The 15,783-nt window shown below is 40.6% G+C and overlaps 1 protein-coding gene across 2 annotated transcripts in view; it reads left to right on the forward strand.

The window, feature by feature from the left end:
• Positions 1-15,783, forward strand: part of WDR70 (WD repeat domain 70) — a 272,758-nt gene that overhangs the window by 83,019 nt on the left and 173,956 nt on the right. For both annotated transcript variants that reach the window (XM_084628341.1, XM_084628340.1), the window contains exons 6-7: positions 1,140-1,199; positions 14,300-14,433. In XM_084628341.1, coding sequence (XP_084484467.1) covers positions 1,140-1,199; positions 14,300-14,433 — 194 coding nt within the window. The remainder of the gene's footprint in view (positions 1-1,139; positions 1,200-14,299; positions 14,434-15,783) is intronic.

A 15,783-nucleotide genomic window follows, 5' to 3' on the forward strand; every position in this document is an offset into this window, starting at 1 on the left:
TCAAATAAATGTGCAACAATCTAATACAAGCAATTTGCATTGTAGAATCTGGTGTCCATGTGTTTTGATATCCCTTGTTAGGGCTCTACCCTACGGACAGTTTTACTAATTACACTGTAAACTATACTTTAAAAAGTAATTTTTAATTGAGTTCTTGTAGTAGAAAGTTATAACAACAGATATGACATTGGAATGATGGATTGTAACTATTTTAGAACATTAAGTAATGCCAGTTAAATGAGTGTTTTGTGAATGGTTCAAGTGACCTTCATTAAAACTTTAACTCACAGTGACTGGAATTCCTTCAGCTTTACTGCTTAGAGTAACTATTAACATATTTGTAACAGTTGTTAAATAGATGTTTTAGAGTTCTTATAAATCTTCTGGGGCTTGTAAATGGCTTTAGGTCTATATATTGGGATTAAACAAACTGCTCTGAATTACATTAGATTGACTACATCACATAGCCTGACACAAAAACTGTCCTAGTGGCATGCTTGTGGTCACAGTAGAGCTTGAGATAAATCTTTAAAGCCTATCCTTTGTCCTATCTACATTGTATATAACATAAATTGTTATGATGTAATTTTAGATTGTTGCATTAAATGTGTAATAAATAATACTTGACAAAGTCAAATGATTTGAGAGGTAGTATGATTTATTAACATTTGTAATTCAAGATTTTAAGGTCTTTGGGGTCAAGGACCCAGCAGGAGAAGTTTTATTTTTTCTAAGGGACAAAATGGGAAAATAATAATTTAGATTATCGTTAGTTTTTAATTGTTCCCCTCCTCTTAAGTATGTGTTCATTTAAAAAAAAAAACAAATTGTAAGGTTTCTTCCTTTTAAGGAAGCTATAAGAACCCTACATGGAATTTTCCCCTAAATACTTAAAGCCTATCCATTATTCTGTTTATAGTACTGCTGCCTCATTAATAGCATATATATATTTTATAACATTTTATGCTGAAATGATTTTACTCTCAAAAATATTATCAGGAAAAAGTAGAAATTGGTTTTCATTTCCTGTTCAGGTTAAGTAGCTTATTTTAATGTTCATATTGTGATGGTTTTCTTGATGTAATGGCAATAGGCTAGGTCCATAAAATTGTATTTTTTTGTTTGTTTGTTTGTTTCAGAACCCTGTCAAGAAAATTCCAGACTCTCATGAAATTACACTCCTGCACGGGACCAAAACAGTAAGTGATAACTCCTAGACTTTTTATATTCTAATGGATTTCTCCAGAACTTTTGAACCACTTATGACAAATGAGATAAATATATATTTGGTTGCAACAGCAGTAAAGCTAAAAATGAAATACAGTAGGAAAAGGTGAGTAACTTCTGGGCAGCCACCAGTGCCTATACAAAGTTCCTTTCTGGACTCTGCAGTTATGAAGATAAGCAACAAAAGAACTGATATTTGGAGGCGAAGATGGAGGTCATTAAGAATGATGGGTGCAAAGTCCTTTCTTAAAAAAAAAAAAAAAAAGTCCTCAAGTGTCTTGGAGGGGTGGCTGCTGATATTTGTAGTTTGTGGCTGCGGATAAATCCTTAACTGGAAAACTGGATCATAAGAACAGAATCCTGTTGGGAAATAATTTAAGCTCCTCCGATCAACTATTTTCCAAAAGGATTAGGAGAAAAGCAAATGAAGAAGTCCATGTCAGATGGGCAGGATCCCCTGGAAGAATAACATGAGGGGGAAAGGAATCCAGGAGAGCTGGCTGTATTTTAAAGAATCCTTATTAAGGTTACAGGGACAAACTATCCCCACGTGTAGAAAGAATAGTAAATATGGCAGGCGACCAGCTTGGCTTAACAGTGAAATCCTTGCTGATCTTAAACACAAAAAAGAGGCTTACAAGAAGTGGAAGATTGGACAAATGACTAGGGAAGAGTATAATAATATTGCTCGGGCATGCAGGAGTGAAATCAGGAAGGCCAAATGACACTTGGAGTTGCAGCTAGCAAGAGACGTTAAAAGTAACAAGAAGGGTTTCTTCAGGTATGTTAGCAACAAGAAGAAAAGTCAAGGAAAGCGTGGGCCCCTTACTGAATGAGGGAGGCAACCTAGTGACAGAGGATGTGGAAAAAGCTAATGTACTCAATGCTTTTTTTGCCTCTGTCTTCATGAACAAGGTCAGCTCCCAGACTACTGCACTGGGCAGCACAGCATGGGGAGGAGGTGAAGAAAGAAGTGGTTCGGGACCATTTAGAAAGGCTGGATGAGCACAAGTCCATGGGGCCGGATGCACTGCAACCGAGAGTGCTCAAGGAGTTGGAGGATGTGATTGCAGAGCCATTGGCCATTATCTTTGAAAACTCATGGCAATTGGGGGAAGTCCCGGACAACTGGAAAAAGGCTAATGTAGTGCCCATCTTTAAAAAAGGGAAGAAGGAGGATCCTGGGAACTACAGGCCGGTCAGCCTCACCTCAGTCCCTGGAAAAATCATGGAGCAGGTCCTCAAGGAATCAATTCTGAAGCACTTAGAGGAGAGGAAAATGATGAGGAACAGTCAGCATGGGTTCACCAAGGGCAAGTCGTGTCTGACTAATTGCCTTCTATGACTAGATAGCTGGCTCTGTGGATGAGGGGAAAGCGGTGGACATGTTGTTCCTTGACTTTAGCAAAGCTTTTGACACGGTCTCCCACAGTATTCTTGCCAGCAAGTTAAAGAAATATGGGCTGGATGAATGGACTATAAGGTGGAATAGAAAGTTGGCTAGATTGTCGGGCTCAACGGGTAGTGATCAATGGCTCCATGTCTAGTTGGCAGCTGGTATCAAGTGGAGTGCCCCAAGGGTTGGTCCTGGGGCCGGTTTTGTTCAATATCTTCATAATTGATCTGGAGGATGGTGTGGATTGCACCCTCAGCAAGTTTGCAGATGACACTAAACTGGGAGGAGAGGTAGATACGCTGGAGGTTAGGGCTAGGATACAGAGGGACCTAGATAAATTGGAGGATTGGGCCAAAAGAAATCTGAAGAGGTTCAACAAGGACAAGTGCAGAGTCCTGCACTTAGGACGGAAGAATCCAATGCACCGCTACAGACTAGGGACCGAATGGCTCGGCAGCAGTTCTGCAGAAAAGGACCTAGGGGTTACAGTGGACGAGAAGCTGAATATGAGTCAACAGTGTGCCCTTGTTGCTAAGAAGGTCAATGGCATTTTGGGATTTATATGTAGGGGCATTGCCAGCAGATCGAGGGATGTGATCGTTCCCCTCTATTCAACATTGGTGAGGCCTCATCTGGAGTACTGTGTTCAGTTTTGGGCTCCACATAACAAGAAGGATGTGGAAAAATTGGAAAGAGTCCAGCGGAGGGCAACAAAAATGATTAGGGGACTGGAACGCATGACTTATGAGGAGAGGCTGAGGGAACTGGGATTGTTTAGTCTGTAGAAGAGAAGAATGAGGGGGGATTTGATAGCTGCTTTGAACTACCTGAAAGGGGGTTCCAAAGAGGTTGGATCTAGACTGTTCTCAGTGGTAGCTGATGACAGAACAAGGAGTAATTGTCTTAAGTTGCAGTGGGGGAGGTTTAGGTTGGATATTAGGAAAATCTTTTTCACTGGGAGGGTGGTGAAACACTAGAATGCGTTACCTAGGGAGGTGGTGGAATCTCCTTCCTTAGATATTTTTAAAGTCAGGCTTGACAAAGCCCTGGCTGGGATGATTTAGTTGGGGATTGGTCCTGCTTTGAGCAGGGGGTTGGACTAGATGACCTCCTGAGGTCCCTTCCAACCCTGATATTCTATGATTCTATGAACCCACAATTCTTGATATTCATGTGGGGGTCATTCACAACTCCAGAAGAATTCAAAGTTTCTGCCCGAGAAGAAAACAAAAATTAGAGGTAATATCAAAATTTTAACTGATGCGACAATCCAAGTCCCAATAATGATGTCCTTTTGCACATTTATCATACCATTCACAAGAGAACCCTCTCGAGTGAACCTTAGGACATGTGCAGTTTTTTACCTTTCAAGATGTGCAGTGAATGAAGCAAGAGGCTCGTTTTCTCCTGCAGACTTCCTACAGATTCTTCCCCTCAAGGAGGATGACTATTTTGCCAAATTTCATCTTTTTCCTCAGTTTAATACAGGAGCTGTTTAATAAATTCCAAAACAAACACATAAGTAAATATAAACATTGCAGAAATTATTTTGAAATTGAAAGTGTATCCCTCCTCATATTCAAAGAAGGCTGAACCATCTTGGTTCAAACTTAAAAAAAGAAAAATTACCTTCTCATGGAAAATTTCTGACTGATAGATGAAAGTTAAGAGCAAATGAAAATTGGAAGGTGGGGGCAAGGAGATTACAGTGGAAATGCGAATACAAACATAACATTAGTGGCTAATAATTATTAACCTCTAAAGTGACCGTGAACTCTCAGTGTGATACTGTGTCCAAAAGGGCAAATGTGATCCTTTGATCTGTAAACAGGAGAATCTTGTGCAGGAGTAGGAGATTTTACCTATGTGTTTGGCACTGGTGTTACCACTGGTGGAATACAGTCTTCAGTTCTGGTGTCCACAATTCAAGAAGGATATTTATATATTGGAGATGGTTCAGAGAAGAGCCACAACAGTGATTAAAGGACTAGAAAATATGCCTTATAGTGGCAGTAAATCTATTTAGCTTAATAAAGAGAAAGTTAAGAGGAGACTTGATTAGTCTATAAGTACACTAGAACCTCAGAGTTAGAAACACCAGAGTTACCAACTGAACAGTAAACCACACGCCTCATTTGGAACTGCAAGTACACAATCAGGCAGCAGCAGAGTCTAAAATAAAAAAGGGAGGGGGAGACAAATACAGTACAGTACTGTGTTAAACGTAAACTACTAAAAAAATAAAGGGAAAGCAGTATTTTTTCTTCTTCATAGTAAATCTTCAAAGCTGTTCTAAGTCAGTGTTCAGTTCTTCTTCCAGTGCTTGCTCATATCCATTCCCTGTCAGGTGTGCGCGCACCGCATTTATCGTTGCCAGAGATATTTTCCCCTGATGTATCTGTAGGTCCGGGTCTAGTGCCCCTGGAGACTCACACTCATGTGCCGGTATAAGGGGCGCCACCTAAGTGACATCACCCTGCCTATGCGCCAGACTTCAATGCAGGTCCATCTAGGGAGCTTGGCTCTCAGGGCAGTTGCTGCTTCAATGGCAGTATTGGAACCCGTGGGGGTTCCTAGCGGTGCCTGGGCCATTCTCTCAGCCGCTGTCTTCAGCGGTCTCCGAAAGGCCACGGGTTCCACCCCCACCTAAACCAGTTTCAGGGGCTGACTCGGACTCCAACCACAGCAGCAAGACCCCAGTGGTTCCACCGGAAGAGGCAACCCATCATGAGGCAACCCAGTCCCTACGGTAGTGGTGGCATCTTCCTCCTCCTCATTCCCCGATGAAGTGGTTTCAGGCTCCACAAACCCGCTGCCTCTGGAGGCCTTTAGGGCTCATCAGGATCTCTTTAAAAGATTCACTACCAACCTCGGGCTGGAGGCAGAGGAATTGAAGGAGCCCGCGGACAGCCTATTTGATGATATCTTGGCTGCAGTGGGGCCCTCTAAAGTGGCCTTGCCAGTTCATGAGGGGGTGGTAAAGCTGGTCAAGGTGCTCTGGCAGACACCAGCGTCTCTGCCACCAATATCTAAAAAAGTGGAGAAAACATACTGTGACGGGTTGAGTCACAAAGACCCACTTGTGACTGCCACCTGATGTGTTGAGGCTACCTCTGAGCCCATTTTCCCTGGCAGCTTGGGACTTCAGTACCCTGTCTTGTTGAGCTTCAGTACCCTCAGAGCTTTTGGGGGACGTGGTTCAGACCTGGGTCTGTGTTTGTAGCAGGCTAGCATGTCTGGCTTGACAAGGCAAGGGTTCTCTGTCTGATGTCTTCCTGCTCTCATGGAAGGATAACCTGCTGTACACCTTCCCAATTATTCCCCTGAAGATCAAAGAGAACAAGGTGAGCATTATCGTGATCGCCCTAGCGTGGTCGCGTCAACATTGCGCGTCTGTCATGCTTCTAGATCTCACAGTGGCAGCCCCGTGAATGAACCTGTAGGCTGGACCTAATCTTGCAAGATTGCAGATAGCTTCTTCATCTGAACCTCACCTCCCTGCACCTGACAGCATGTCTGCTGCATGGTTAAATCCGGACGCACAGGCCTGTTCGGAAAAAGTACAGTAGGTCTTGCTCGGTAGCAAGAAACCCTCTACTAGAGCTACCTACCAGGCCAAGTGGAGGCGCTTGTCGTGCTCAGCAGTCGAGCGGCGCCTTTGCCTGACTCAAGCTTCTCTGCAGTATTAGACTATTTACTTGGTCTGAAGCACCAAGGCCTATCATTATCATTGCTCCAGGTCCACTTGGTAGCCATCTCAGCATTCCACCCACCAATTCAAGGCACATGGATCTTTTCCCATGAGATGACAAGGAGGCTCATCACATGATGGAAAGTTCCCAACCCAATTCCTCTGTGGGATTTAAACTTTGTCCTAGCCATACTCATTGGCTCCCTTTTCAAGCTCATGGCATGTGACTCCCTGCTTATCCTCTCATGGAAGGTTGCCTTCCTAGTGGCAGTTACTTCCGCCAGAAGAGTTTCAGAACTTCAAGCCTGGACTTCAGATCCTCCTTACGCTGTCATCTACAAAGGTAAGGTCCAGTTGCGCTTCCAGCCCAAGGTGATGTCACAGTTTCATAGCAACCAGGACATCTTTTGCCCACTGTCCTTGCAAAACTGCACAGAATGGGCAGAGAGGTGTCTGTCTTCTTTGGATGGTAGAGGGCCCTGGTTTTTTATATTGACAGGACGAAGCCCTTCTGCAAGTTGACGCAGCTTTTCTTGGCTGTGGCAGATAGAATGAAAGGGCACACTGTGTCTTCCCAGAGGATATCATCCTGTATCACAGCCTGCATCTAGGATTCTTACAAGCAGGCAAAGGTGCCGCCTGTAGCTGTCATAAAGGCCCATTCTGCAACAGCGCAAGCATTCTCAGCAGTGTTCCTCGCGCAAATATCAATCGAGGACATCTGCAGGGCTGCAACATGGTCATCAGTTCTTACCTTTGTGGCCCACTGTGCCATTACCCAACAGGTCCAAGATGCCAGTTTCAGAAGAGCTATGTTGCAAGCAGCACATCTGTAACTCCTGGCCCACCTCCAAGGGCATTGCTTGTGAGTCACCTGACATGGAGTGGACATGAGCAAGTGCTCAAAGAAGAAACGTTTTAGAGTAGCAGCCGTGTTTGTCAGTATCTGCAAAAAGAACAGGAGTACTTATGGCACCTTAGAGACTAACAAATTTATTAGAGCATAAGCTTTCGTGGGCATCTGATAAGTGGGCTATAGCTCACAAAAGCTTATGCTCTAATAAATTTGTTAGTCTCTAAGGTGCCCCAAATACTACTTTTTTCAAAGAAGAAAAGACAGTTACTAGCCTTCCATAGCTCTTGTCCTTCGGGATGTGTTGCTCATGTCCATTCCATGACCCATCTTCCTACCTCTCTGTTGGAGTTGTCGGCAAGAAGGAACTGGAAAGACATGGGGCCGGCAGTGTCCATTATACCGGCCCATGAATATGGGCCTCTTCTGGGCACTAGAACCAGCCCTACGGATATCACACGGGGGGGAAAGAATCTCTGGCAACTGTGCATGCGGCACACACACACCTTACATTGGATGGACATAAGCAACACATCTCGAAGAACAACAGTTACGGAAGGTTAGTAACCATCTTTTGTAAACTTTTAAAAGAACAACCATAACTTTTTGTTCAGAGTTATGAACATTTCAGCGTTATAAACAATCTCTATTTCCAAGGTGTTTGTAACTCTGAGATTCCTACTCTACTGTAATGGGGAACAAATTTTTGATAAAGGGCTCTTTAATCTAGTTGAGAATGGTATAGCATAATTCAATAGCTGGAAGTTGAAGCTAGACAAAGTCAGACTGGAAATAAGGCATAAATTTTTAACAGTGAGAATAATTAACTACCGGAACAGTTTACCAAGGGCCATGTAGATTTTCCATCACAGGCAATTTTTAAAATCAAGATTCGATGTTTTTCTATAAAATATGCCCTATGAATTATATTGGGGAAGTTCTTTGGGCTATGTTGTACAGGAGGTCAGACTGGATGATCACAATGGTCTCTTCTGATGTTGGACTCTGAATCTATGATTCTATGATGATGATGATGATAATACTGAAAACCAAATAATTACTATTTTAAGTCCTTATGGAAAGTTGGTAAACAACTTCATAGAGAGAATTCCAGTGGTGTGCTATAGAAATTACTCTAAACCCATGTAATGTAATATAGAATAGATTTTCTATGTGCTTTTTTAAACGTTCTGTAGAAGGTATAAAACCTATTAAATTCTACATAAAACACTTAAAGGTTCATTTCCTTTCAGTCCTGTAGGACTCTTCCATATGTTTTAAATTAAACGCTATGTTACCAATCTTTCCATAACTTGTCTGTCAAATTTAAATACTACAGGAGCTTATTTGTTAACCTGATAACACCTGAACAAAGAGTCATCTTAATTAATTAGCCTCTTACAGTTTGTATGGCAACTTCCACCTTCTCTGAATATGTATATTTATATCTTCTTACTATATGTTCCATTCTATGCATCCAATGAAGTAGGCTGTAGCCTACGAAAGCTTATGCTCTAATAAATTTGTTAGTCTTTAAGGTGTCACAAGTACTCCTGTTCTTTTTAAAGAGTCTTATGTTTACCTGTTATTTCCTCCTTAGTAATCGTAGTAACATGGTATGAAGAACTGGGAAATCTGGGAAATGTCTGTATTTTTTATAAATATCATATATACCTCAGTTAATATTATTCTCTGTGAATCCATAAGGTTTAATTCAAAGGAAACAAAACCATGGCAATGAATAGACCCCTGAGGTAAACAGCTTGAAAGGAGCTAAGGTAACAGCAGTTGGGCTATCAGTGGGGAAGAAACTGTCTGGTTCCATCCAGGCTTGTTTGTTTTACTCTTTCCAGTGCTAAAGCCTGGGATTAAAAGGGATTCTAAACCTAAAAGACCCTTGACAAAAGGCAGGGGGAGGGGGACTGAGTAAGCTAGAAGGACTGCTACAGTGTGTCCGTGAAAAGCTGACCTGCTGGCAAACACACACACACACAGAGACACGTGATGTGAGTATGACTCTCTCAACTCGGAGCTGGAGTTAGCTGGGCCGGGGAGCTTACTAAGGTGTAAGTATTACCCATGAGTGTGGGCCTTTTATTGTGTTACCCTTTGCCCTAAATGCTTTGTTTCTTTTGAGGAATGAATAAATAATGCTTTGTTTTGAAGATTCTGTTTCTCTTTCACTGCAAACTTATACTGTCACAGGATCCCAGAGGGAAACTCGTACAGATGCCAGAACAGTGTTGGACTTGTGTTGTTAATACCTTGGGAGTTAGGGGACTTCAGCCAAGAGATATGGTTTAAGTGTGGTTGGACCATGTGGTGCCACCTAGAGTGAGACGCAGGAAGCCAGGCTGTCACATGAGGTGTGTCCTCCAGAGCGACTAATTTGCTGTGGCATAGAAGTTTTTATAATTTCTCATTAAGAGGAGGAGAGGTGAAAAAGAAATATCTGATTGTGTTGAAAGATATTTTGTATGTGGGGAATTTACATAGTATGAACAGACATTTTAGAAAGTGTTTGCCTGGATTTTAAGTGCTAAAAAACTATACATCACATTGCATTTTTAACAAAATCCTGGCAGAAAAGTTGAATGAATTAGATCTTATGCAGAATCATACATGTATAAAATGTGCTTTTCTTAATTGTTTATAACCTTTAGCAAAACTACTTTTGCAGTACATGTTTAATTAAATTACCCTAGAAATGAAACTTGTGTTCTGTACTACTGTTTGTATATCAACTAATCTTCTGGAACATCTGTGATGATCTAAATTGGTTCAGATCACCACTGATCAATTTCCCATTGCATTGTGCTGCTACAGGCCAACTGAATAATTGGAAAAGATTAAAAATGAAATGGACACATCTTTTTGAAAAATATTGTTGAGCCTTTAAGTAATTTGAACAAATTCTCAAAATGTCAGAACAGAACATAAAATATACCTTGTGCTCATTTGGATGCTGCTTAAATGTAGATGAAAGGTATATTTTATAAGCTTGATGGTTTGCCAGGCTTTGCTAAAAACCTTATATCATTTGCATTTTAAATGAATAGATTCTTGATCTTTCAACATCTCATCTTCTTAACAGTACTGTTTGGTGTCTGTTATCACTTCCTTTGGAAGACGCATTATTTTTCAGACCTGAAGTAATTCAGTTATGGCCTGTGTAAATAGTCTGAGTGCACTTTGAGTAGTTGATTTGCTGTATATCAAAACATTTATGGAAATATTAAAATAACTTATTTTCTGATTCGCTTTTGGTCAATATTTTAAATATACTTTTAATTTAAACTAGGTTATATAGGCTATAAAGTTTTAGTACAAACGTCTGGTATTATCAATGCTTGTCAAAAAAATAATAAAACAAAGGCACAACATTGTAGAGAACAGGTTGCTTTATCCATGTCCAAGTTGTGCAGTTTCTTCTTTAATGCAGTTTCTATATTTGTGTGGCATTTTAAAATGGAAGTTGTAATTTCTAATTCAAATGTTTATTGTTGGGAACTACAATCTGGGAAGCCTCTTAGAAACATTTTGACTGCCTAAGAATGCAGCTGTCATCACTTTGAGCAGAGGTGAGATACAGATTGGGTATATACAGTACAAATAGATTGGATCGAATGAACAAAACAGATCAATGGAAAAATCAGTTATCCCACAGAAGGGCTATCCAGTTTATTTATAATGAAATTACCCATCTACACATTCATACAGTAAAATGACAGTCCTTTAAAAATTAGTGGAACTCAATATCTTTTTTCAGGACATAGTCAATAGTACATAGAGAGTTTCATTTATTAAATGTATTTCATCTAAACTTAAATATCCCATCTGTATCTCTTCAGTCTAATGATCTTAGGCTGATGATGACTGTATTCCTGTGCAGCTGAAATGAATCAGAAAAGATTTCCCAAGCTAAAGAGTCTTTCCAGAAACCTGATTAATTTTCCAGTTGCCTTGCTTGTATATAGTAATAGGAGTTACTTTTTCCCAATGAAACTGCAGAGATAAATTTTCTCCTGTCAGCTTTGACACTAGGTGAGCATGGGAAAAAGAACATAAAGAGATTTTCTGAACATCATGCTTTTTAACTTTTCAAATCATAACTGGGACAGTACAGATAGTAATTGTAGCAGAGAACCCCATTTTAGAATATTAACTGGATGCATGGTTAATATGGGGTTTGTCCACAGGCTCTACAGTCTACAAATCCTAAACAAGGTGAATGGTGTGCAAAGATATTTAAATTATTAAATAGTTAGCTTTTCCAGAAATGGGAAATTATTAAGTGGTCATATTCTGTTTATCATTGTCCTAAATGTGAAATTCATCTTAGTGGACAGGGCCTGAGGATTAAGTGGTAACTGGGACCTTTTGATGACCGCTTGTACAGTGATACATTTAAACAGTTTAGGATAGAAAGTGAAGAAAAATGCTGTATCCAATTGAAACTACATGGGGAATTTAGGTAGGCAGGATGTAATAACCAAATTCCAGTTTGTGTAGAGACCCTGGACATAAATATCTGCTCTTGTGAAAAATGTAATGGGTTATCAGGGTTTTTTTTAATATCTCACCTGAAAGATGGCACTTCCAGCAGCAGTGCACCTCTAAAATAATGTTGGGTAATTGGATTAGTACTGACTCAGAAGAAAGGAATTTGCTTGATTAATCACTATCATCACTTCCTTTACAACTTGGATTTTTCTGGCAGGTCTCAGGATGGAATCTCGGACATACATAATGGTAACCAAAGATGCTGGTGATTTTGACATATATCGCTTTAGGAGATGCCTACTTTCACGTTTAAAAAAAAAATCTGGAAATCTCACCACAGGTTTCTATGGTTTTGCTACCAGAAGAAATATTTACAGCTGTATAGACACACTTCCCTATGAACTCTCCACTACTCCCACAAAATTTACAGAAAAGCATACATGTGATTAGCGTCTTCCACCACTGGAAGGGAATCATGTATTACCTTTTCTTGATATCTTGTTAGCAAGGGGTTTGTTGCTGCAGAAGATCATGATTCCTCTTGACCATATTGCTTCTAGTGCTTCTACTAAAATTTCCAGATCTTCTTCATTAAGGCCCAGTCCTTCTTCCCGATCCTGAAACCTATAGCTTGACTGCTGAACAGTAGGCACTACTAGAATATATTGATCTCTAGCATTCTGGAAACATGTTTCAAATAGGCAGTACTCTGCTGTATGGAAATGATATGACCATTGACACTGTCTCTCACCTCTTCAGAGTTCACCCTTAAGCACTGGCAAGTGCTTCTGGATGCCAGAAAACAATCTAAATTAGTATCTCTGCTGCATTTAGATTTTCCTTGGGGAAGTTAAGTTACAGGATCTTCCCAAGGTCTTAAAGTGCTCTTTCTGAAGTCTAAAACTTGTTCTTCAAGCCCTCATGGCTCATCTCTTCAAGTCACTTTATTTCCTCTTGCTGAGGGTAGTCTTCCGTGTGGCAAAAAGGGCTTCTGATCTGGGTGCTTTACTGATTATGTATTTGAGGAAGAAAAGGTAACCTGTGGCATAGCCCAGAACTTTTCCAACGCTAATACCATCTATTCTGGGTCAAAGGACCTAGTTCTTCCCTCATTCTGCCTTAACCTGAAGCAACTGAAAGAGATTAAATGATGTACTTTGGACCTAACACATGAAATTTCACCTCTTACTTGCTAATTTCCATTCTTAGGGGAAGCCTGTCCAACCCTAACCCCCTCAAATTGGATTTAATTTGTAGTAATTCCAGGAGGGTTTAAAAATTTGAACCCAATTTTTTCATCATTTCTCAGATTTCTTATTTCTTCTGTTTACTGAGTTAGTTGTTCATACCTTTATAGGAGACCTTAAACTGGAGAGCTGAGTTGGTGGACAAAGCTTAATGGCTTACTTGACTGACAGCTTTGCTTCTACCACAATGTCAGTGCATTTCCTCTCACTAAGGATTTTAGACAGACTTTCTGTGAGAATAAAAATTAGGGGGTCACAGGTAAATTTTTTTCTATTTTTTTTTCTTTGTTTGAAAACACAATTTATTGCACTGAAGACACTGAGAGGTAGAAAATATTACCTAAGTAGTCCTTTTCCACAGAAGCAATTTCTATAGTTGCTGCAGGGATGTTGCAATTCACTACTATTGATGCCACAATTCATGATTGTGAAGGGGAGGGAGTATGATCCATGTGATTGCCTGTGGAAGGGGTGATAGCCATGAGACACTTTCTATTAATGTCCTCATGTTATGAAAATTTGAAAACTCTTGGTGTGTAATTATTTAATTACACATTAATTGCAGTTTTAAATATGTGTCATAATTTTGTAGAATATTTCATTATAATGAAATGCTGCATTTCACTGAAACCTGAGGGCAATAATTTATGCTGAGGTGTTAGAAATGTTCATTTTGTAAGTGTTTTAATTATAGCAATGAACTATTGATTTTGTGACTAGTATGATACCTTTCCAGTAAATTTTCAAGTTTTTTGAGTTGTTACTTCTCCATGATGGCTTTCTTCTTTTGGTATATGCATCACCTATTCTTAATGCTTTTTGCATGAGCTCTCTACAGTTTTCATTAGAAAGCAACAATTACTAAGTAGTATACGTGTAAAGCTGTACTGGCATGGATAAATGGTACAGAGTCATAAAATGATGTAAATTAAATGTCATTTGATGATTATCTTACTAGAAATATTAGTATTCCTGGTATGGGTAATGGAAAAGGAAATTACATTTCTTCAGTAAGAGAAATGAAAACAACTGCATTCAGAAATAAAATAATTTACCCCAAACAAATGGAAACAAAATTAAATATTTTGTTAATTAACGTTTCTTCTTGAAATGTTGCCATCAGAAGGAGTGATTTTTATTTCCCTGTACATAATTCAGACTTCACACAAGAGGTGACAGAAACTCTCCCAAAAAATGGAACACTGCATGGCTGACATGTGGAAGGAACAGACCAAAGCAATGACTGTGAAATATGGCTGTGTGAGACTAGTGCCATTCTGTGCACTGGTTACAGTTTTAAAAAAAAAAAAAAGTACAAAGCGGAAGATCAGACTACCTCTGAATTATCTTCATTGAATTCTTTTTGGTCTGTCTGTCTGTAGGTATCTGCTTTGGGTTTGGATCCCTCAGGCGCCCGTTTGGTAACTGGAGGCTATGACTATGATGTTCGGCTTTGGGACTTTGCTGGAATGGATGCATCTCTTCAAGCTTTTCGATCACTTCAACCTTGTGAATGGTATGTGTTGAGACTATCTTTCTGACTTAACAGCCCCTGTATTACAGCTTCTAGCTACAATACACTGTAAGTTGCAAAATGATTCTGTTGGAAAGGTTTTACTATCCCCTAATATTTCTACATTAGACAAAATGTGGATAGAGCTAGTTACATGCTGCCTGTCTTTCACATTTTGTTTGAAAGACGTGCATATTTTCTCTTGAGCTGGCTCAGCAAACTGTACTATTCAAATATTTAGCACCGCATACATAGGTATCACGTAAGCTAATTATAGGATAAATCTCTCAAGACAAATGCAGATGTAGTGTCTTTATTATATGCAGCAGGTTGATAGAATGTGCCTGTCCCCCACCCCTCCTACTCGTACAAAGCTAGCTAAGAAAGAAAGAAAACAATTGATGGTAGTCTCATGTAGGCGCTTTAGTAGGAATAGGGCTTCTATAAGTACCAGTATTTTTTTGAGGAGAGCATCATCAGAGCCTTCAGCCCCAAAACCCGAGTTCTGCAAGCCTAAGTCAGCTGCCCTGGGCCAGCCATGGGTTCTTGTTCAAGTGCTTGTTCATGTCAATTCCAATCAGGTGTGCATGTGCACGACAGTCAGAAGATTTTTCCGCTAGCAGTATCTGTAGGGTCAGCCTGGGCAACCCCTGCAGTTGCGCCTTCATGGCGTCCAATATAGGGCCAGCCAACCTGACCCCCGCCTCAGTTTGTTCTTATCACCAATGATGGCTTGCTAGAACTTCCCTCGCTCTTGCTTCTGCAAGCGCCTTTGGCAGTGTCCCATCGTGATTTGTATATAGTTAGTTTTTCTTAGTAGGAGTAGTAGCTTTAGTAGTCATTTCTCTAAGTTTCCATTACGGGAGTGTGCCCCCCCAGTTTCTCCCCCGACACCAGGGCATGCCTAAGTTTCCAGGGTTCAAATCTTGTGAAGACTGTGGCAAACTTATGCCGAAGAGTGACCCGCACACTTCTTGCTTGAAGTGCCTTAGTGAGAGTCACCAAAAGTACAAGTGCTGCATTTGTAAAGGGTTTTGGCTCAAGACCCTTAAGGATAATGAGCAGAGACTCTTAATTATCCTCATGGGGGCAGCCTTCCGCCTACAGTCCAACCCCAGGTCGGCGGAGCATATGCCGAGTGCCTCCTCTTCGGTGCGCAGCGCATTGGCACCAAGAAAGGAGGCCAAGGACTGCCGGCACTGACATGGCACTGAACATAAGACTTCTGGCAGGTGCCGATCTTTATCTCCGGAACCCCAGAAGAAAAAGAAGCAGGAGAGAGGGCCCTTCCTAAGCCTAAGGAGCCAGCGGCAAGGAGACCTCAGCCTAGCCAGCCTACTTCGGGCCCGGCGG

The sequence above is a fragment of the Lepidochelys olivacea genome (assembly GCF_965140295.1).
Source record: "Lepidochelys olivacea isolate rLepOli2 genome assembly, chromosome: 5".
In the NCBI taxonomy this organism is placed as follows: domain Eukaryota; kingdom Metazoa; phylum Chordata; order Testudines; family Cheloniidae; genus Lepidochelys; species Lepidochelys olivacea.